The 24,315-nt window shown below is 42.3% G+C and overlaps 1 protein-coding gene across 5 annotated transcripts in view; it reads right to left on the bottom strand.

Annotated features, from left to right (window-relative positions):
- HECW2 (HECT, C2 and WW domain containing E3 ubiquitin protein ligase 2) overlaps window positions 1-24,315 on the bottom strand; it is a 453,200-nt gene that overhangs the window by 44,160 nt on the left and 384,725 nt on the right. For all 5 annotated transcript variants that reach the window (XM_075317832.1, XM_075317831.1, XM_075317833.1 and 2 more), the window contains 6 exons: window positions 18,344-18,457; window positions 16,807-16,959; window positions 10,535-10,633; window positions 9,044-9,173; window positions 6,753-6,899; window positions 951-1,065 (listed from right to left, as the gene is read on the bottom strand). In XM_075317832.1, coding sequence (XP_075173947.1) covers window positions 951-1,065; window positions 6,753-6,899; window positions 9,044-9,173; window positions 10,535-10,633; window positions 16,807-16,959; window positions 18,344-18,457 — 758 coding nt within the window. The remainder of the gene's footprint in view (window positions 1-950; window positions 1,066-6,752; window positions 6,900-9,043; window positions 9,174-10,534; window positions 10,634-16,806; window positions 16,960-18,343; window positions 18,458-24,315) is intronic.

Below are 24,315 nucleotides of genomic sequence, written 5' to 3'. Positions count from 1 at the left end.
TCTCTAAAAGATAAGCTGGTTGATCCCCTTATGACCCGAAAGTGCTGCACCAGGATGAAGAAATCGCACTGACAGGTGATTCACAGGTTAGTGGCCGTGTACCAGAAAAAATAACCTGTCAATCAGCCGGGGCAGTGTGCTGCTAGGTAGGACATACAGCGTAAGGCTGAGAAACTATATGTGCATTGTCACCTTCCAATGCACTTCCAGACACAACGTCCATATGTAATTTATTGATAGTGGAGCTGCACTTTGGGGTTATAAAGGGTTCAATTGGCTTATCTTTTAAAGGGCCACACAATCATATTAATGGTTTGGTAGTGGGGGAGGTAAAATTGTTTCCTGATAGGTTCCCTTTACGTAACAACCTCTCAGACAAGATACAACTGCAGCTAGGCCTCGCTAACATGGTTCTGTCCATCATGTTGAAATGTCTGTTTTCACTGTTTAGATCATTTTGAAAAAGGTCAGCAACACAATTCTATTAATGAGCAGAATAGAAAAAAGCCAGTCCCACTTTTCTGTTTTATCAAAAGTCAGGATGCAGACACAGTTTTTTAATTGAAGTCATTGTCACCAAGGCCGGAAAACATGAACATCCTATTTTTAAACCTGATACTGGAGACAAGTAGAATCGGGCAAGTTGTATTTCAACGTTCAATCCTTTGGTTTCTGCAGGAAATATGCTGCCGCTAGAAACGTATGGCAGCAGCTTACTTCCCTCTCCCCAGTGAAAATACATGCACAGTCAGCCAGAGTGTGCATATGTATGGAAGTATCTGTTGGCCAAGCATTTCTTCTTTATATTCATGATAGTGGACACATTTTGCTTATATGGAATATTATTAGGGAATCTAACAGTATAAAATGTACTAATACAATCTTCAGCATGGTTATAAACCAGAGCTGGGCATGAATTTTTGCAATAACCTCACTGAACATTTCCTTACCTCCTCTGTACTCTGTGTTATTTCTCCAATCACCCAAATCAATCTCTGCTGTTCCCGCTATAACTAGCTCAAGTTCCCTTGCATCAAAAACCGATACTAGGCGAGCATCTACCACCTGCAAGAGGCAACAACGTGAAAATCAGTCAGAGACCTTTTAAAATATTGAACTGTGTAGAGTGTATCCTTGTAAAAACCTCTGGATAGACACATTATAATATAGATTGGAAATTATACATTCACTCATATCTCAGTATTTACCTATAGAAGCTTTCCATCAATATAATACAGTGGACTAAAGAAATTGTTCCTGATTCATCAAAGCAATTACACTAGAAATTCATCATAAAAGACTGTGAAAAGTAGCCAAGAGGTAGCGATTTTTTTCTTTTCAGCAGAGAAAAGCAGGTTAAAACAAGCGGAAGTTAAATGGCTATTCTCAAGTTTGGATGTTAACCCCTATTCATGGGATACTGGATAACTTCCCGATAACGTTTTGAGAATACCCCTTTAAGCGTGTTCCCTGCCACTCCATCCAAAGTCTATGAAGGTTGGCAGAAATTCCGGTACTTGGCTGTTTTTATCAGTCCTGAAAGGAAAGGGGGCACGCTCGATTACACTGTTCTACATATTTTCAAAAGTTGTCATGTTCAGTTATGAAAGGAGCCATTTCTTAATTTTGGTATCCTGAATTCAAGTCTGACAATGAGAATTTTTAGTTTGCCCTTGTTTGATATCAAAGAGATTTCGTTTTACTGCTACGTATAATTAATGCGTAAAAGTTTCAGCACTTTCAAACATTATTATTTTTGCAAATATAAAGATGCAGAATATTTTATTATGCTTTTCTGATATTTATTTAGAGGAAACTTAGCAATAAGTCAAATAACTAAAACTTGTCTAAACGCCATTGCAAATTTTAAAGTTACAGAAATTGTACTACAAAATGTGGTCCTCATTCAGTGACAACTCCTTTTTCTTGTCTCTTGTACTCCTGCATTAGACCATCTCTTACAATTGTCCAGCAGTAATCTGCAAGCATCGATGGACTCCAATTTCCTTGATATCTTTTCCCCATAGCTGCAATATCTTGGTGAAATCTCTCACTGGGCTTGTCGCTCACTGCTCTGCAGTTTTGTGGAAAAAAGTCTAGATGCAAATGTAAGAATTTAATCTTACAAACAAAATTCTTTTTATTTAATAGATCTTGGAATAATAATAAGTTCAACAATTGGTTGTGTTATATAAAATGTTTCTGTTTTGAGATAATCTTATAAATGTGGCTGTGCCACCCCCGCGACAGCCGACGGGCTGCTCGGACCCGGATTCGCAGTGGCTCGTGAGGTTTCCGGATCCGAGGCGGGGTTGCCCGGCTAACTCGGAAATAAAAAGGGGGATTGTTTTGGGTGGTGAATGGGATAATGTTCGTGACGCCACCCACGGTGAGTGGTAATAGGAGAGACCACCGCTGCTGTTGGGGAGCCCGGTGACGATGTTGAGGCAGCAGGATGTTTTAACCCCTCCGTGGGTAGGGGCTTGGTGTCCCGGGGCCCGGTGATGGGATGGAGTGGGGAACCCGTCGGGATGAAGGGATGTTGGGTACTCACACAGTCCAGAGTCACTGACGCTGACACCAGGTAAACCAAACTCTTGAAATGCTCTGCTTTTCTTGGTCGAGCACGCTGGGTCCGTGCCCCTTTGGTGTTGCTGGTTGGTCTGAAGCCTTGTTCCTTCGCACTGTGTGTAACTTGGAGGATCCCTTTCGCCTAAGGCTACTCGGGTCCGCTCACCTGCGTGGCTAACAAGGTGAGCCTGCTCTCAGGGTTCCTGTTTGGGATTTTCTGGACGATTTTGGGAAGTCCTATCCTCCTCGTCGCGCTAGTACCCCGATTCTGGAGCGGGTGGGGAACGGTTCCTGAAGATTCCGTTCCCGTCGGGTGAATTACTGGGCTGCGTGAAGCTACTTCCCAGCCTAGGGTCCGCGTACCCCGTCGTGCCCTGGCCCCTGCCCGGTTGTAGCACAAGGCAGCTGGCCTGCTCTCTGTAGCGGCACCGTACCCCCTGTCACAAACCCCTGCGACCGGGGTTCCAGCTCCTTCTGGCCCGGCCAACGTCTGGCACCTGGGATGGGTACAGGAGCCCAGCTCCACAGCGTGACCTGCACTGTCACCGCTGTCTCACTGCTCAACTCTACTCAACTCAACTACTGACATCTCTGCCCTCCCTCTTCCATCCCCCCATCTGGGTGGCCCTATTCCCCTCAGGCTGCCCAATGGGTGGTTGGTGGGTGTGGTACAGAGTGTTCCTCAGGATTTGTGTACACCTGTTGGTAGCAACACTAAACTGACTGGACCCGTAACCAAGTAGGAGCGGGTACCATGCAGAAGGGCAGATTGCACGGCACCCTTGTGACAACCTGATAGGACAGGGCGTCACATGCCCCTGCTATATACTGTGTAATGGCCGTGTCAAACTGTAGAGGAACATGATCTGATCATACCACATCTCCTGGACCGAGGAGGAAGTAAAAATGTATACAAACAATACAGAACAGGATCGCAAACTATTCTTTCTTTTTTTAAAATAGACAGGGATCTGTTTTAGTTTACAAAAATAATCAGCTATGATCCTGTACTTTAATGTCTGTATACTCTCTTTTGCATTCACCCCGGCCCAGGAGATGTAGTATGATCAGATCATGTCCCTGTACGGTCAGACACAGCCATTATGGGTGGCACGGTGGCTAGCACTGCAGTCTTGCAGCGCTGGGGTCTTGGATTCAAATCCCAACAAAGGACAACCTCTTCAAGGAGTTTTAATGTTCTCCCCTATTAGCTTGGGTTTTCTCTGGGTTCTCCAGATTCCTCCCACACTCCAAAGACATATCCTTCGTGGACTTTCCTTGCAGAAACAAGAATTTTATCACTCCTCTGCTCTCTGTTACTGTGAATATTGCATTAGACTCAGCTATTTTGTTTTCCCGCATGCATAGAACACTTGCCATAAGCAACAAACACAAAATTTTGAAAACATGAAAACCTGTCCTCTGCCTTCGACACAGTGGACCATTCCCTCCAATTACAGATTCTCTCATCTCCTGATATCATAGACTTGGCCCTATCTTGGATCTCTTCAAAACTAACAAACAGGACATTCAGTATCTCCCATTCACATACCACCTCCTTATCTTGCCCCTTACCTGTAGGTGTCCCTCAAGGTTCAGTTCTTGGACCACTGCTCTTCTTCATCTACACCTTCGGCTTGGGACAGCTCATAGACTCCTATGGCTTTCAGTATCAACTCTATGCCAACAACACACAGATCTACCTTTCTGGACCCGGTATCACCTCCTTACTAACTAGAATCCCACAATGTCTGTCTGCTATTATGTCCTGTTTCTCTGTTCAATTTCTAAAACTTTACATGGACAAAACAGAATTCATCATATTTCTCCCATCTCACTCAAACCCCCAACAGACTTATCCATCAAAGTATCCTAAACTCTGCTGCCCGCCTAATCAACCTGTCCCATGTTATTCCCCAGCTTCTCTTTTTTACAAATTCCTTTACTGACTTCCCATTGCCCAAAGACTCCAGTTCAAAACCCTAACTGTGACATACAAAGCCATTCACAACCTGTCTCCTCCATACATCTCTTCTTCCTCACTTGACTGAAAATGTTTCTGGTGCTTTTGGAACCGACAGTTCATCTGTATGTCGTACTGGGCATATTGCAGAAGGAATGTTTGGATACTGTAAAGTCCACCCACTTTTTCTTCCTTGAAACTCCTTTCCTAATGGAGGGCACCATACAGAAATAGCAAGTGGTAGTGTGATCAGTTGACTCTCTCCAGATCATTAGGACTGCAAAAGACATAGATTCCTCTTCCCATGCAATCACTGGGTGAGATGTGATGCACATCTAGTGCAGCATATGTGTGTTCCCCAACACTTTTCCTGATCTATTTTGCAGCCAAAATACAGGTTGTACGCTTTCCTTATTACAGTTGTCAAGTTTTGCCTTTGAGACAGTGACATCTCCACATATGTAGCTTATCTGCTTTGTTAATGAAAGAACAAGGCATATCTGACAAAACATATAGAAACATGTCAATATGCTAAAAATCTAAGCTAAGAAGTCCTAACACTGTATGCCTTAAGCCTGCTTTACACGTTACAATGTATTGTGCGATCGCATTTGCGATCGCACATGCCCCCATCGTTTGTGCGGCACGGGCAATTTGTTGCCCGCGTCGCACAATGTTGTAACTCCCCCGTAACACGTACTTACCTTCCAAACGACCTCGCTGTGGGCGGCGAACATCCACTTCTTGAAGGGGGAGGGACGTTCGGCGTCACAGCAACGTCACACAGCGACCGGCCAATAGAAGCAGAGGGGTGGAGATGAGCGTGATGTAAACATCCCGCCCACCTCCTTCCTTCAGCATTGCCGGCGGCCGCAGGTAAGCTGCAGTTCATCGTTCCCGGGGTGTTACACGGAGCGATGTGTGCTGCCCCGGGTACGATGAACAACAGGACGTTCGATTTTTAGAAAATGAGCGACGTGTCAACGATGAACGAGAAAGTGAGTTTTTCTGCTCGTTCATAGCTGTCACACGGTACGATATCACTAACGATGCCGAATGTGCGTCACTTACGACGTGACCCCGCCGACATCTCGTTAGATATATCGTAGTGTCACGCTCCCCGGTGCTCGTGCCACGCTCCCCGGCTCCCCTGTCACGCTCCCCGGCTCCCCTGCCACGCTCCCCGGCTCCTCTGCCACGCTTCCCCGCTCCCGAACCACGCTTCCCCGCTCCCGTGCCATGCTCCCCGGTCCCCCGGTCCTCAGCCTCCATGCTCCCTCACCTGCGTCCTCCAGGCAACCCAGTCCCCAGTCCCGGCGCCCGTCTGCTAGCCTGAGCCAGCCCGCCACTCCTGCCTCCTGTACACCGCATCCTGCTCTGGCTTCTGGCACCCGGGCCTCGCGCATGCGCATTAGGGCGCGTGCGCGGTCATTGACCTTTTCTTAAAGGGCCAGCGTCCTCCAACAGGATATTGAAGATGCAGGCACAGGGTATATAGGGGGTTCCTTTCCAAGTGGGCGGGGCCTGTTCTTCGTGTTTGCTAAGCTAGGAGTCAGGTCTCCCTGTGCCTTGTCCCCGTTCTTACCTATCTCTCTTGTAGAGTCGCTCCTGTCTCGCCAACCGGTCCTGACGATTCCAGAACCCCGAACGGTGACTGTCCGCCATCTCGTCAGTCCCTACCATCTCCGATCCTTGGATCCGTGTGATGACCGACCTCCTCGCTCCGCTGGTTCCGGACTCTGCCTGACATCATCTCGGCCTCCGAACCTGAGCTCCGTCACCCGGACTACCTTCAGAGACTCCGTGGTCCCAGGGACTTCTTCACTCCACTCCTCTGAACGGACTGCCCTGCTACCCGTAGTGCTCCGACTACCGGGCACCTTGCCTTCCGTGAGGTGCTCAGTCCAGTGGATCCACCTCCTGGGCCTACCCGTCCTCCTGGTCCTAACACGTAGCGTGTAAAGCCCGCTTAACACAGAGAGCATTTATAAAAGTAGGTGATGCAGCTGTAATTAGGATTACATCATCTGAGCTGAACTGGCGTTTTTTGATTGGTCACCCGAACATGCAGTGAGTATGAGCGGGGAATTGAGATACCTATTTTTACTGCTTTGTGGGGCCCAAATGTTCCAACATTGATATAATGAATGTTGGCTGAGGGCTCTGTACTCTACTACTAAAAGTACTTTGGCTAAAATATTAAAATAAATTCATTTACCTCATAAAAGCCACGCACAAGGCTTTCTGTCTGCTGTACAACTCCTCTTTCTATTCTCCATTTTACCATTTTTTCGATGTATTCCTTTTTATTTTTCTCAGTCACCGCTATGTTAGCACCCCCTGGTTTGAGCTCACGTTCTGTAATCTTGAAAAAAAAGTTTTATCACATATTGTTATGAGAAAAAGATTATAATTATGCAGATCTGTCACAAGACAGACACAAACAATGCCAGACGAACCCCACTGACTGTAATGGAGACCATGAAGTTTCCATTATTGAATCCATCAATGGTAGTCATATACACACACAGACACACACAGACATTAAATATATATATATATATATATATATATATATATATATATATATATATATATATATATATATACACACAGCTGTGGCAAAAACTGCAAAATTGTCAGGTTTTTCTAATTTTTCTCTTTATAGGTATATTTTTGAGTGAAATGTAAATTTTTCTTTTATTCTATAAACTACTGACATGTCTCCGAATTTCCAAGCAATACATTTTGTATTTATTTTGTGAAAATGAGAAATGGTCAAAATAACAAAAAATGCATTGCTTTCAGACCTCAAATAATGCAAAGAAAACAAGTTCATAATCATTTAGAAACAACAATACTAATAATGTTCTTTCCACCAGTCTTTCACACTGCTTTTGGGTGACCTTATGCCACTCCTGGTGCAAGAATGTAAGCAGTTTTTCTTTGTTTGATGGCTTCTGACTATCCATCTTCCTCTTGATTACATTCCAGAGGTTTTCAATGGGGTTCAGGTCTGTAGATTGGGCTGGCCATGACAGGATTTTGATGTGGTGGTCTTTCATCCACACATTGATTGACCTAGCTCTCTGGCGCATTGCCCTGCTGGAAAAACCAATCCTCAGAGTTGGGGAACAATGACTGAGCAGAAGGAAGCAACAGTTTTTCCAGGGTAACCTTGCATGTGGCTTGATAAATACGTCCTTCGCACTCAATACTTGGCCGGGGCTCCTTTTGCATGAATTACTGCATCAAGACGCCATGGCATGTAGGCGATCAGCCTGTGGCACTGCTGAGGTGTTATGAAAGCCCAGGTTGCTTTGTTAGCAGCCTTCAGCTTGTCTGCAATGTTGGGTCTGGTGTCTCATGTTCCTCTTAACAATACCCCATTGATTCTCAATGGAGTTTAGGTCAGGCAAGTTTGCTGGCCTATCAAGCAACGTGATACTGTGGTTATTAAACCAGGTATTGCGACTTCTGGCCGTGTGGACAGGTGTCCTGCTGGAAAATTAAATTTCCATCTCCAAAAAGCTTGTCGGCAGAAAGAAGCATGAAGTGCTTTAAAATTTCCTGATAGACGGCTGCGCTGAGTTTGGTCTTGATAAAAGACAGCGGACCTACATCAGCAAATGACATGGCTCCCCAAACCATCACTGATTGTGGAAACTTCACACTACACCTCAAGCAGCTTGGGTTGTGTGCCTCTCCACTTTTCCTCCAGACTCTGGGACCTAAATTTCCAAATGAAATTCAAAATGTACTTTCACCTTGGACCACTGAGCAACATTCCAGTTCTTTTTCTCCTTGGCTTAGGTAAAACGCTTATGGCATTGTCTATTGGTCATGAGTGGCTTGACACAAGGAGTTGTAGCTTATGTCCTTACCTGTGTTGTGGCTCTTGAATCACTGACTCCAGCAGCATCCCACTCCTTGTTAATCTCCCCAAAATTTTTAAATGGCCTTTTCCTAACAATCCTGTCAAGGCTGTGGTTATCCCGTTTGCTTGTGCACCTTTTTCAACTACACTTTTGCCTTCCACTCAACTTTCCATTAATATGCTTGCATACAGCACTCTGTGAACAGCCAGCTTCTTTGGCAATGACCTTTTGTGGCTTAACCTTCTTGTGGAGTGTGTCAATGACTGCCTTCTGGACATCTGTCAAGTCAGCAGTCTTAGCAATGATTGTGTAGCCTACTGAAAAACACTAAGGGACCATTTTAAATGCTTAAGAAGCCTTTGCAGGTATTCTGTGGTAATTATTCTAATTTCTGAGATAATGACTTTTGGGTTTTCATTGACTGTAAGCCATAATCATCAACATTAACAGAAATAAACACTTGAAATAGATCACTCTGTTTGTAATGACTCTATTTAATATATGCATTTCCTTTTTGTATTGAATTACTGGAATAAATTAAATTTTTGATTCTAATGTATTGAGATGTACTTGAATATATTGTATATCTTACATTCTACTCTACAAAGTGTGTTTCAAGGTTTTTTTTTACCTGGCCAAATACTTCTTCATTGACTGTGAAGGTAAGGTCCAGAATATCATGGATATCATTATCTTTCATCCATTGTAGACTCTGATGGAATTCTTCATCAAGATATTCTAAGTCACTCAAATCACAAAGTCTGCAAATTTATAAAGGACAGGTATATAAATGATATGACTAACATGGCCAAAATCTAAAATTAACAATAAATATAATGTTGGATCACTGAAAACAAAGTAATGCAGATTCACACCGCTCCCCGCCTCTTGAGTTCCTGCTTTCTCAGGATGGTGCACACCTAAAATATGCTTATATGAAGGTCTATTACAGACTCTCCTCTCACCTACCGAGAGAGTTTTATTCTGCTCTGCAGCCATCATTATATAGTGTGTTCAACAACAAAAATTTGGAGAAAGGTGGGATGCATGCAGGGGTAAAGCAGGCTTTACACACTCCGATATTTCTAGCAATTGCTAGCGATATCGTACGGAAAAGCACCCACCCCCGTCGTGCATGCGATATCGTGTGATCGCTGCTGCAGCGAACATTATCGCTACAGCAGCGTCACTTACTCACTTTGGTTGGCGTCGTCGCTGTGACTGCCGAACACTCCCTCCCTCAATGGGGAGGTGCGTTTGGCGTCACGGCGACGTCACTAAGCGACTGGCCAATCAAAGCGGGGGGGAGGAGATGAGCGGGACGAACATCCCGCCCACCCTCTTCCTTCCTCATTGCAGGCGGGACGCAGGTAAGGTGAGGTTCCTCGCTCCTGAGGTGTCACACATAGCGATGTGTGCTGCCGCAGGAACGAGAAACAACATCTATAAACAACCATTAACATTTTTTGGTTTTAGGACGACCTCTCCATGGTGAACGATTTTCACCATTTTGGAGGATGTTTAAGGTCGCTGGTAAGTGTTACAAGCTGCGATATTGTTAATGACGCCGGATGTGCGTCACTAACGACGTGACCCCGACGATAAAACATTAACGATATTGTAGCATGTAAAGCCCCCTTAAGAGGTTAGAGAACCTTAATATTTTGATAATATAGTAAAATAATAATTAGTGTTTTTGCTTTTGGTAAAACTTCTCTGAATTTAGTCATGATGGAAAAATCTACAGTACACAGGAAAAGACGGTTTTCTGTCATGTAGAGATCTAAAATAACATTCTTTGGTGTGAAGCAATTAAAATTTTAAATTGGCAAAAAAATAGGGAAAAAAAATATTAAAAAAAAGTTGTAAAACCAAAGAAAAGAGGTGCACAATGTCTTTCGCCTGACGACCTCCTTAGCATTGATATCTGATGTTTCTCAGGCCAGCAGGTCTTCTACAAATTGTTTTCTTTATTTTTTTTTTCTCATGGTGGAAAATGAACAGCACGTTACTTTCATGTCATCATTACATATGTAATAGAAATTGAAAGTTATTTTCCAAATGTTACCATTTGTACACAATAAAACAACACAGTAATCAGAGAAACTTATAGTAAACTTACATTCGAAGAAGGGCTTTATAAAATGGACGTGTAAAGAAAGCATCTAATAAGTACTGATGTATAAGAGCAAGACCCAGGATTCGACCACTGAATCGAAACCTGGAACAAAAACATGTTTTAAGTGTTCATTATAGGAGAAAATATTACACAACTGAACTGCTTCATGAAAAAAGGGAAACCTATCTAAATCTGGGATTACACTCAGATTTCTGACTGACCTTACAAAAAACTAATTGGCCATTTAGACTAACAAATATTTTGTTAGGGCAAAACTAATCTTCATCTTCCTCATCCATTCTTGAGACCCTAAAATAAAACCTTTCTATTGCTTATAGCAAAGTTCTTTTAGATGTCAAATTCTCTCTATACAGTCATAGCCAAAACTGATGGCACCCTTGAAAATGTTCCATAAACTAAAATATTTCTCACAGAAAGTTATTGCAATTACACGTTTTGTTCTACTCGTATTTTTTTGCTTTGTGTGTGGTAGAAAAACCCTCAAAAAAACTGAGGAAAAAAAAGGAAAATTGCACATAATTTAATACCAAACTTTAAAAAATGGGATGGATAAAATTGTTGGCACCCTCAACTTAATATTTGGTTGCACACCCGTTGGAATAAACAACTGCAATCAATCGCTTCCTATAACCATCAACAAGCTACTGGAATTTTGGACCACTCCTAATATGCAAACTGCTCCAGGTCTCTCATATTTCAAGGGTGCCTTTTCCCAATAGCGATTTTAAGATCTTTCCATAGGTATTCGATGGAATTTAGATCCAGCTGGCCACTTCAGAACTCATCCGGTTCATATAACAAGTTTTGCATGAAATTACAGTTGAAACAAGAAGTTAACATACACCATCTAAAAGACACATCTGCATGTTTTTCTCACTATCTGACATGAAATCAGAATAAACCTTTTCCGTTTTAGGTCAATTAGGATTACCAAAATTATTTATATTTGCCAAATGACAAAACAATGAGAGAGAATGTTTTAAGGCATTTTTATTACTTTCTGCAAATTAAAAAGTTTAAATACATTTCATTAGTATTTGGTACCATTGCCCTTAAACTGTATGCCTTGGGCCAAATGTTTTGGATCTCCTTCCACAAGCGTCTCCCAATAGTCAGTAGGAATTTGGGCCCATTCCTCCTCACAGAATTGGTGTGGCTGAGCCATGTTTGTAGGTCCCATTGCTTGCACATGCCTTTTCAGCTTTGCTCATACATTTTCAATAGGATGGAGATCAGAGCTTTGTGATGGCCACTTCAAAATATTGACTTTGTTATCCTTAAGTCACTTTGTAACCAGTGTGGCAGTATGCTTCGGTCATTGTCCATTTGAAAGACCCATTTCCGCCCAAGCTTTAAGTTCTTGGCTGATGTCTTGAGATGATGCTTCAGTATTACCACATAATCTTCTTTCCTCATGATGCCATCTATTTTGTGAAGTGCACCAGTCCCTCCTGCAGCAAAACAACCCCACAACATGATGGTGCCACCCCCGTGTTTCACCGTTGGGATGGTGTTCTTAGACTTCAAAGCTTCTCCCTTTTTCCTCCAAATGTATCGATGGTCATTATGGCCAAACAGTTCAATTTTAGTTTCGTCAGACCACTGGACATGTTGCCATTGTAGCACAGGGTCATGTGCTGACTCTTGTGCTATTATCACTCACTTCCTGTTTCAGTTGGCAGAGAACTGGCTGTTACAGAAGACAATCATTTCTCATGATCTGAGCTGTGCAGCTCTAATAAAGAGAAATGAATGAGCGATTAGACAGCTGATCCTTATAGCCCCTTAGGGGGATTAGTAAAATAAAAAAAAGTTTTAAAAAATTAAAAATAAAATAAAAAACCTAAAAGTTTAAATCCCGCCTTTAAAATTAAAGGGTTAAAAAAATAATAAATATACACACATTTGGTATTGTCGCATTCAGAAATGCCTGCTCTATCAAAATATAAAATCAATAAATCTGATCGGTACACGGTGTATCGGCAAAAACATTACAAACGTAAAAATTATGTTTTTTGGTTGTCATAACATTTGCACAAAATGCAATAACAGGTGATCAAAAAGTAGCATCTGCGCAAATATGGTACCATTAAAAATGTCAGCTCAAGATGCAAAAAATAAGCCATCACTGAGCCCCAGATCCCAAAAAATGAGAACGCTACGAGTCACAGAAAATGACGCAAAAAGTGCGCCATTTTTTTTGGACAAACTTCTGAATGTTTTTTAACCCCTTAGATGAAAGTAAACTTATATATGTTTTGTGTCTATGAACTCGTACCGACCTGAGGCATCAAACCGAGACATATAGTAAACACGGTGAACAAAATATCCCTAAAACATTTGTGCAATCCCACTTTTTTGCAATTTTTCAGGACTTAGAATTTCTTTGCAGTTTTCCAGTACACTATATGGTAAAACGTATGGTTTCATTTAAAATACAACTCATCCTGCAAAAAACAAGCCCTGATATGGCAAGATTGACGGAAAAATAAAAAAAGTTATGGCTCTCAAAAGTAGGGGAGCAAAAAAAAACGGAAAATTGCCCGGGGGTTAAGGGGTAAAACAAAATACAGTAATAAGGTACCTAGGCTATGTGAGATGAACACTAAACGTATAAAAGGCATAAAAAAAATCTTCTAATTTTGTTCCAAGAGCTACCTATTTTCACCCTCCTCCTTCTAACTATTTTATGCCTGCTTATCAGATAGCTAGCTGCAGCAGGAGCCATCCCCTCTGCCCTGTCTGCAGTGAAACACAAAGATTGTTAATACATATCTGGAACACCAACGTGCCCTCAATGCACATTACAGATTTTTGTTGATTACCAATTGAGCTAACAAAGCTCTAAACTGTGAGCAGGAACAAGATGGCCCCCTCAAACCTTGGCTTGCTAAAGCAGACTGCTAAGGGCAATCCTTGCAATGAAAGCTCCTTCTCTCATTAAACCCCTTGTATTTCGTTTAGCATCTAGAAAAATAGAATTGGACAGAATGATAATAATGGGATATTTGATGTCAGGAATGTTGTAAAAAATTGCATCTGTGTCTTTTCTTTTCATACTGGAATAAGGCTACATTTACATATACGTGGGAATTTTACCATCAGTGAGAAATTGACAGGTTGTTTTGCAGCTATCATAGTTGCAGCTGTTTTTTTCATCCTTTTTTGTCCTCTGTGCGTGTTGGTTTCCAAGCCCCCAAAAATACCCCTCTAAGGTCACATGTTTGTTTCCACATTAATCACTAAACAACAGATCTGTGAGACATGAAAGCTAATCTTCCAATCTGCATCCCTGCATTGGGGAACAGAAACTTGCAGTTCCAGCAAAGGAAATAGATTTTTGATAACAATGAAAGATAATTACCTTTCACAAATGGTACAGGACCCCACAAGAGGGGGAGCACTACTAGACCTTGTACTAACCAATAGGCCAGACCGCATATCAAATATACAAGTTGGGGGTTACTTGGGGAATAGTGATCACAAAATAATAAGTTTTCATGTATTCTTTAGTAAGATGTCTAGTAGAGGGGCTACAAGGACACTAAACTTCAGGAAAGCAAATTTTAAACGGTTGAGAGATGATCTTAGTGCAATAAACTGGGATGATGTACTAAGTAATAGAAGTACACAAAGCAAATGGGAGACTTTTATGAGCATCCTGAATAGGGCTTGTGCAGAAAATATACCCTATGGGAACAAACATGCTAGAAATAGGAGGAAACCCCTATGGCTAAATAGAGCTGTAAGGGAAGCAATAAAAGAAAAACAGAAAGCCTTAAAAGAATTAAAGAGGGTAGGTAGTGATGAGGCATTATATAATTATAGAAAATTAAATAAAATATGTAAAAAGCAAATTAAGTTAGCTAAGTTTGAGACAGAGAGACTCATTGCGAGAGAAAGTAAAAATAATCCTAAAATATTCTTTAACTACATAAACAGTAAAAAACTGAAAAGCGATAGTGTTGGCCCCCTTAAAAATAGTCTTGGTGAAATGGTGGAAGGGGATGAGGGTAAAGCCAACCTGCTGAATGACTTTTTTTCTACGGTTTTTATACAAGAAAATGCCATGGCAGATGACATGACCAGTGATACCATAAATTCACCCTTGAATATTACCTGCTTAACCCAGCAGGAAGTACGCCGCCGCCTCGAAATCACTAAGGTTGACAAATCTCCGGGCCCGGATGGCATACACCCCAGAGTACTACAGGAATTGAGTTCTGTGATAGATAGACCATTATTTTTAATCTTCTCAGATTCCTTAATAACAGGGTCGGTACCGCAAGACTGGCGCATAGCAAATGTGGTGCCAATATTCAAAAAGGGGACAAAAACTGAGCCGGGAAATTATAGGCCGGTAAGTTTAACCTCTACGGTTGGTAAAATCCTTGAGGGTTTCTTGAGAGATGCTATATTGGAGTATCTCAAGAAAAATAACCTTATGACAGAGTATCAACATGGGTTTATGAGGGATCGATCCTGTCAAACTAATTTGATCAGCTTCTATGAAGAGGTAAGTTCAAGTCTGGACCAGGGAAATGCAGTGGATGTTGTGTATATGGACTTTTCAAAAGCTTTTGATACGGTGCCACACAAAAGGTTGGTACATAAAATGAGAATAATGGGGATAGGGGAAAATATGTGTAACTGGGTTAAAAACTGGCTAAGTGATAGGAAACAAAGGGTGGTTATTAATGGTACGTACTCGGACTGGGTCTCAGTTCATAGTGGGGTACCACAGGGGTCAGTATTGGGCCCACTTCTTTTCAACATATTTATAAATGACCTTGTTGGGGGCATGCGGAGTAGAATTTCAATATTTGCAGATGATACTAAACTCTGCAGGGTAATCAATACAGAGGAGGATAATTTTATATTACAGGGAGATTTATGTAAATTGGAGGATTGGGCTGAGAAGTGGCAATTGAAGTTTAATGTAGATAAATGTAAGGTCATGCACTTGGGTAGAGGAAATAACATTTATGATTATGTACTTAATCGTAGAACACTGGGTAAAACAGACACAGAAAAAGACTTGGGTGTATTGGTGGATGGTAAACTTCACTTTAGTGGACAGTGTCAGGCAGCTGCTGCCAGGGCTAATAAAATAATGGGATGTATTAAAAGAGGTATAAGTGTTCATGAAAAAAATATAGTTCTACCTCTGTACAAGTCACTAGTGCGACCACACTTAGAATACTGTGTACAATTCTGGTCACCGATATATAAGAAGGACATAGCTGAACTGGAGAGGGTTCAGAGAAGAGCCACCAAGATTATTAGAGGAATGGGTGGGCTGCAATACCAAGACAGGTTATTAAACTTGGGGTTATTTAGTTTGGAAAAACGAAGGCTTAGGGGGGATCTAATCACAATGTATAAATATATGAGGGGACAGTACAGAGACCTTTCCAAAGATCTTTTTACACCAAGGCCTGCGACTGGAACACGGGGGCATCCACTACGTCTTGAGGAAAGAAGGTTTAATCATAATCACAGACGAGGATTCTTTACTGTACGAGCAGTGAGACTATGGAACTCTCTGCCACATGATGTTGTAATGAGTGATTCACTACTAACATTTAAGCAGAGCCTGGACGCCTTTCTTGAAAAATGTAATATTACCAGTTATGTATATTAGATTTTATGACAGGGTATTGATCCAGGGAACTAGTCTGATTGCCGGATGTGGAGTCAGGAAGGAAATTTTTTCCCCATTGGAACTTGTTTGCCACATTGGGGTTTTTTTGCCTTCCTCTGGATCAACATGTTAGGCTACAGGTTGAACTAGATGGACTTAGAGTCTCCCTTCAACCTTAAAAACTATGATACTATGATACTATGATCCATGTGTCACGGATCCCAATAGACTTCTATGACCAAACAAGGATCAGAATATCACCTGCTCTGGCTGTCACGGATCTCACTCTTGGATCCATGATTTTCATATATGTAATAGATCTAATTAACTCTACGGGTCCATGTGTGAATGTAGTCTTTAAGACATGATAATATATTTTAGTGATAGCCATAGGAGAAAATATTTCAACCTAAAGTAGTCTCCTTGTCCATGGTTGCATTGATGAGCCAAGCATATTTTTACACTGGCAATCCAAAGGCATACCCCATACGGGACCAGTTACTCTATAGATAGGTTTGATGCACACTGTAGTACATTCATGCATCCTAACACAATATTGAGAAAGGTCCTCTACTGTTTTCATACTGGAATAAACAATAATAAAACTTACCATTCATGATGATTGTCGACAAATGCAGACATTGGACTTATTTGCACTGTGTAAGTGTCATTGGCAGAATACTCAAATAATCCGTAATATGGATTAAATAGCTCTCTAGAAACAAGGAAGAAAAATTCCCTGGATGGTCCACTATAATCCAACCTTTATTGGAAGAAGAAAGTACATGGATATAGTTGTTTTATTTAATAATATACAGACTTAGCTTTCAAACAACACAGTAAAATATCTTTACTGATAATGGAGGCTTCTGGTGAAGATGGCTGGATGTAAGATGTCCTTGTGATGTAGCCTACAAATGAGTGTTACTAGTGTGTAAGCTGTGGGAGCGAAGAATTAAGACCAATCAGATAGTGGGTTTTCATAACTAATATTCAGCCTGGGAAATTGCTATTACACTTAATGGGGTATTTTCAGGTTATTAAATTGATTTACTTAGGCAAAATTAAAATAAGCAAGGTTGCAATTGAGTTACTTTTTGTATCTGCTGTCATTCTCGTACTATGAGAGCTTTTATCTTTTAAAATGTACAGCATTTTTCCATGAAGCTCGGCCAATCTGTCTAGCCAATTGTGAGGAATAGTTACATTCTAGGAGGGGAGTTAACTCCTAACATCCCAGCCATCTCACTCCAGCCTATTAATTTCTACACATCAGTTAGCTGCTCACTTGATTACCCCTGGCTCTCGCCTCCTGACAAGCTGCTATTATAAATCTTGCAAAATTGCCATCTCCCACCATTGGCTAATTCCACAGCAGTTCAGCTCTCACTGTTCAGAGCTAAGTAGTTCAAATGCATTATTATTGCTATATGCAAATATTGTGGTAGCAATAGCCACTCCAGAAAAATCCAAATATAGCTGAATATAGCTATAGTAGAAATATAAAGCTTGGCACAAGTTCTTCTAATACTATAGCTCTGCTACTGATCAGAACTGTCACTCGAGTAGGAGTGCCCACCCCTTGAGAAATCAGGAGAACTGTGAGCTGCTCAAGAGACAACTTGAGAACACCCTTCATTGAGAAAAATAAGTTTATTAGGAAAGGTAATTTGTAGGTTAGTAAATCTCAGAATTCTTAGACGGAGGACACATGCAGATGAGCATAATACAGGTAATATTTCCAACCAGTATTACGACACCACAACTGAACCTCCCACAGTGTATTAGAACACGCTTCAGATCATCATAGAAGAGTATAGCATGTGCTGCGCTCATCTAAAGGCAACCTTTTATACCGACTAATAAATGCTTCCTGTAAAATGGCCGTGAAATATTATGGGAACACTTTAAAGTTGAAAGTCAACAGTGATTTGGTCATAATATGGCCCTATGCTTGTGCAATCATGAGAGGGAGTTGGCCATAATATTTTTGTGGATTCTATAGAAATAAATGAATCCACAGAAATTCATTGGCAGACTGGACTGTGGGACAGTATGTCCATTAGAAGGCCATGAGCACCATATTGCAGACATGGAATACGGTCATATACATGGACATATACATTTACTTGGCGTATAGCACTTACCCCTCTTCCCCCACAAAAGTAACATAAAGCTTATTTCTTTGAAGATCTTTTCTTGAATACCCCATGATTTGGTTGAAGGCGTCTTCTAATAAGTGATCTCTTCGTATTATTAATCTGCAATATTATAAACAAGAAACCCAATGTAAACTGTTACAGAACTAAGATATAGACATTTATCTAATGTTGCTCTAAAATTTTGCATGCAACAGCATAAAACATCATCCTGTGTGAATCCAACCTCTTCGGAGAGGCACACAGATTGGACAAGTTCAAGCCAAAAACTGTTCCACATGTAGCTTTGCTGAAACTTGGCCACAAAACCATCAAGCCACAATTAAAAATACATTTCTAAAAATAAGTTAAAAAGGTTAGGTTTTTCAGACTGGAACTCCAATGGATAACCTTATTAACAGTCATGAAGGGACATAACAAAATACAGTATGTCCAAAAGAAATCTAGAAAAAGAGTTTGTGTTACTCCACTTATATGACGAAATCTGTGCAGTGTAAATATATATTAAACAGTAAACTTGAGTCTTCCTCCCCCTAGTGGTCTGAAATGCAAGTATAAATCTCACTGAACCAGGAGGAATAGTGTTACTATATTACCATTATGGGTATTTGGATCATATGAAAATATATAAACTAAGAGCAATCCCCAATGACAATGTATAAATAATATAAAAGTTAGGAAGACTAAGTGAAACGTACATTGGGGGTCTCTAGATGGTAACAACTGGGTGGTAACACACTTGTACAATGTTTCTATTATTTATGCATTGATTGAGGATCGCTCTTAGTTAATCTATGTTCATATGATCCAAATACCCATAATGCTAATATAGTAAAACTGTTCCCCCTGGTTCAGTGACACTTAGTGCTCATTCACACGACCGTCCCGTTCTTTTTGTTCCTTTCCAGGTTTTTTTGTGGACCAACTGACAGGACCATCTTTTTCTATATGTTTTGTGTAAAAACGCATTGGCACGCGGAAGCACTTCCGTGTGGCTTCCGTATATATAATGTCCCATTCCCCTGCCCAGCCCAGCTCACTGCAGGGGCTCACACAGCAGTGTGTGAGCAGCTGCGAGGATGACGAGCGCTGACATCTTAAGGTTAGCTCAGTTCCTTACCTGTGGTGATGAACTCCGCTAATCTCGTGATTTCACCGCTCATCATTGAGTTTCATGACCGCGGCGTTCTCATGCGAAGTATCGCAGGCGGCCCATGACGTCAGCGCTCGTCACTGACTTCTCACATCAAGTATCGCAGGAGCTCACGATGTCACCAATTGTCACAGCCACAGGCAGCCCGCGATACTTGATATAAGAACATGGGCGGTCATGGAACTCAGTGACAAGCGCTGACGTCATGAGTTCAGCGGAGTTCATCACCACAGGTAATGAACTGAGCTAACCTCTTGATGTCAGCAATCATTAGTCCCGTGGCAACTCACACACTGCTGTGTGAGCCCCTGCTGTGACCTGGGCTGACTTCATGAAGTTTTCTCAGAACATTGCACTGCTCTCCCAGGCAATGGGGAACATTCCAGTCTTCACTGACTGGGACACTGGGTATAGATCGTCGTGGGACCCCCTTATTGGATTATGCCGGGCCCGGATGAGGGATTTTGCAGGGTAATAAATTGGAGAATGAAGGTGCCTCTTCTCTTTAGTTCTTTAATAATTTTCTCTTTTGCTGTCTTTCAGGTTCGCATTTGGGAATCTTCATGGGATGTCACTACGGATTACGTCAGACACTTTATTAAAAAAATATTGTAATAAATTAGTGAATGAGGGATGTAGTCAAGGGCGTGTTTGTACAAATAAAATTTATTATTCTTTGTTCAACAATTGGATTAGTAATGGGGGGTATCTGGTAGACACCAACCCATGACTAACACCAGGGCTAGATGTCAACTGGCAATTCACACTTGACACCAACCCAATTTATTACCCCGTTTGCCACTGCACAAGGGCAACCGGAAGGGCCAATGCGAAGCACAAGGATTGGCGCATCTAATGAATGCACCACTTCTGGGGTGGCTGCGGCTTGCTATGTTTAGGCTGGGGAGGGTCCAATAATCATGGGACTCCTCAGTCTGAGAAGCTGTGCATTTTACCTTGGCTGGTGATCCAATTTGCGAGGGACCTCATATTTTTTGTTTTAAATTATTTATATAATTTAAAATAACAGTGTGGGGTGCCCTCTGTTTTGGATTATCAGCCAAGGTGAAGCTGCCAGCTGTGGCCTGCAGGCTACAGATGTCTGCTTCACCTTAGCTAGCTACAAAAGATAGGGGGAACCCAACTTTGTTTTTTGGGGGATAATATTTAATTTGGAGCCAAAAACAAGGCTAAACACCCTTTAGTGCCACATGAAAGGCACTAAAGGGTGCAAGCTTACAAAATGCTGGGAATTGGGACATTATATATGTCTTTCTGATCTATCTATCTATTTAGCTATCTATCTTTCTAGCTTTTGACTGTATGTAATGGATCCTAGGTACATTTATGGCACAAACCCTCCTTCCATAAAAAATGGAAGGCACACAGATGGAAAACGGACAGTATACGAACGGATGCGATTGTCAAACGAATGCCTATGTTGAAAAACGGATCCATTTTTTGCGGACCGCAAAAATGGAGCGATCGTGTGAGTTTACCCGTATACTTAAATTTCAGACTTGTTCTGCACTGTTTTGTAAACCCCACTAGGGGGAGCCAGACTCCAGTTTACCATTTCATATATTTTTATGCTGCAAAGGTTTGGTTATATAAGTGGAGTAAGCTAAATTTCTATATATATATATATATCCACATAGCTTTCTCATGAGCAAGATCAGACACCCCCATACTTTGCACTGACGAGGGGCAAGCACCCCGAAACACCGTGTCTGCAAATTGGGATTCTGATCTGGCTTATATATCCTGAGTCATATTGCAAAGGATTGTTGAAAATCCACTTGTGACTTTTAGGATCGCTACTTCCAATAGGTGGCGCTGTGCTAGAGTTTGTCTCCTTTACTGGAGAGACAATTTGAATATTTCCCAGAGGGGCATTGCAGCTATAAGTCCCCTTACCTGGCAGCCAGACTGGCTTGCAAAGTCTCCTTAAGGAGAATAGTGTTCCCCCGTGGTCCCCACATAGCTTTCTCATGAGCAAGATCAGACACCCCCATACTTTGCACTGACGAGGGGCAAGCACCCCGAAACACCGTGTCTGCAAATTGGGATTCTGATCTGGCTTATATATCCTGAGTCATATTGCAAAGGATTGTTGAAAATCCACTTGTGACTTTTAGGATCGCTACTTCCAATAGGTGGCGCTGTGCTAGAGTTTGTCTCCTTTACTGGAGAGACAATTTGAATATTTCCCAGAGGGGCATTGCAGCTATAAGTCCCCTTACCTGGCAGCCAGACTGGCTTGCAAAGTCTCCTTAAGGAGAATACTGTTCCCCCGTGGTCCCCACATAGCTTTCTCATGAGCAAGATCAGACACCCCCATACTTTGCACTGACGAGGGGCAAGCACCCCGAAACACCGTGTCTGCAAATTGGGATTCTGATCTGGCTTATATATCCTGAGTCATATTGCAAAGGATTGTTGAAAATCCACTTGTGACTTTTAGGATCGCTACTTCCAATAGGTGGCGCTGTGCTAGAGTTTGTCTCCTTTACTGGAGAGACAATTTGAATATTTCCCAGAGGGGCATTGCAGCTATAAGTCCCCTTACCTGGCAGCCAGACTGGCTTGCAAAGTCTCCTTAAGGAGAATAGTGTTCCCCCGTGGTCCCCACATAGCTTTCTCATGAGCAAGATCAGACACCCCCATACTTTGCACTGACGAGGGGCAAGCACCCCGAAACACCGTGTCTGCAAATTGGGATTCTGATCTGGCTTATATATCCTGAGTCATATTGCAAAGGATTGTTGAAAATCCACTTGTGACTTTTAGGATCGCTACTTCCAATAGGTGGCGCTGTGCTAGAGTTTGTCTCCTTTACTGGAGAGACAATTTGAATATTTCCCAGAGGGGCATTGCAGCTATAAGTCCCCTTACCTGGCAGCCAGACTGGCTTGCAAAGTCTCCTTAAGGAGAATACTGTTCCCCCGTGGTCCCCACATAGCTTTCTCATGAGCAAGATCAGACACCCCCATACTTTGCACTGACGAGGGGCAAGCACCCCGAAACACCGTGTCTGCAAATTGGGATTCTGATCTGGCTTATATATCCTGAGTCATATTGCAAAGGATTGTTGAAAATCCACTTGTGACTTTTAGGATCGCTACTTCCAATAGGTGGCGCTGTGCTAGAGTTTGTCTCCTTTACTGGAGAGACAATTTGAATATTTCCCAGAGGGGCATTGCAGCTATAAGTCCCCTTACCTGGCAGCCAGACTGGCTTGCAAAGTCTCCTTAAGGAGAATACTGTTCCCCCGTGGTCCCCACATAGCTTTCTCATGAGCAAGATCAGACACCCCCATACTTTGCACTGACGAGGGGCAAGCACCCCGAAACACCGTGTCTGCAAATTGGGATTCTGATCTGGCTTATATATCCTGAGTCATATTGCAAAGGATTGTTGAAAATCCACTTGTGACTTTTAGGATCGCTACTTCCAATAGGTGGCGCTGTGCTAGAGTTTGTCTCCTGTACTGGAGAGACAATTTGAATATTTCCCAGAGGGGCATTGCAGCTATAAGTCCCCTTACCTGGCAGCCAGACTGGCTTGCAAAGTCTCCTTAAGGAGAATACTGTTCCCCCGTGGTCCCCACATAGCTTTCTCATGAGCAAGATCAGACACCCCCATACTTTGCACTGACGAGGGGCAAGCACCCCGAAACACCGTGTCTGCAAATTGGGATTCTGATCTGGCTTATATATCCTGAGTCATATTGCAAAGGATTGTTGAAAATCCACTTGTGACTTTTAGGATCGCTACTTCCAATAGGTGGCGCTGTGCTAGAGTTTGTCTCCTTTACTGGAGAGACAATTTGAATATTTCCCAGAGGGGCATTGCAGCTATAAGTCCCCTTACCTGGCAGCCAGACTGGCTTGCAAAGTCTCCTTAAGGAGAATACTGTTCCCCCGTGGTCCCCACATAGCTTTCTCATGAGCAAGATCAGACACCCCCATACTTTGCACTGACGAGGGGCAAGCACCCCGAAACACCGTGTCTGCAAATTGGGATTCTGATCTGGCTTATATATCCTGAGTCATATTGCAAAGGATTGTTGAAAATCCACTTGTGACTTTTAGGATCGCTACTTCCAATAGGTGGCGCTGTGCTAGAGTTTGTCTCCTTTACTGGAGAGACAATTTGAATATTTCCCAGAGGGGCATTGCAGCTATAAGTCCCCTTACCTGGCAGCCAGACTGGCTTGCAAAGTCTCCTTAAGGAGAATAGTGTTCCCCCGTGGTCCCCACATAGCTTTCTCATGAGCAAGATCAGACACCCCCATACTTTGCACTGACGAGGGGCAAGCACCCCGAAACACCGTGTCTGCAAATTGGGATTCTGATCTGGCTTATATATCCTGAGTCATATTGCAAAGGATTGTTGAAAATCCACTTGTGACTTTTAGGATCGCTACTTCCAATAGGTGGCGCTGTGCTAGAGTTTGTCTCCTTTACTGGAGAGACAATTTGAATATTTCCCAGAGGGGCATTGCAGCTATAAGTCCCCTTACCTGGCAGCCAGACTGGCTTGCAAAGTCTCCTTAAGGAGAATAGTGTTCCCCCGTGGTCCCCACATAGCTTTCTCATGAGCAAGATCAGACACCCCCATACTTTGCACTGACGAGGGGCAAGCACCCCGAAACACCGTGTCTGCAAATTGGGATTCTGATCTGGCTTATATATCCTGAGTCATATTGCAAAGGATTGTTGAAAATCCACTTGTGACTTTTAGGATCGCTACTTCCAATAGGTGGCGCTGTGCTAGAGTTTGTCTCCTTTACTGGAGAGACAAT

This window comes from Anomaloglossus baeobatrachus, chromosome 7 (genome assembly GCF_048569485.1).
Source record: "Anomaloglossus baeobatrachus isolate aAnoBae1 chromosome 7, aAnoBae1.hap1, whole genome shotgun sequence".
NCBI lineage: Eukaryota > Metazoa > Chordata > Amphibia > Anura > Aromobatidae > Anomaloglossus > Anomaloglossus baeobatrachus.
The sequence above is the reverse complement of the archived record's forward strand: the minus strand, read 5'-3'. Positions and strand labels throughout refer to the sequence as shown.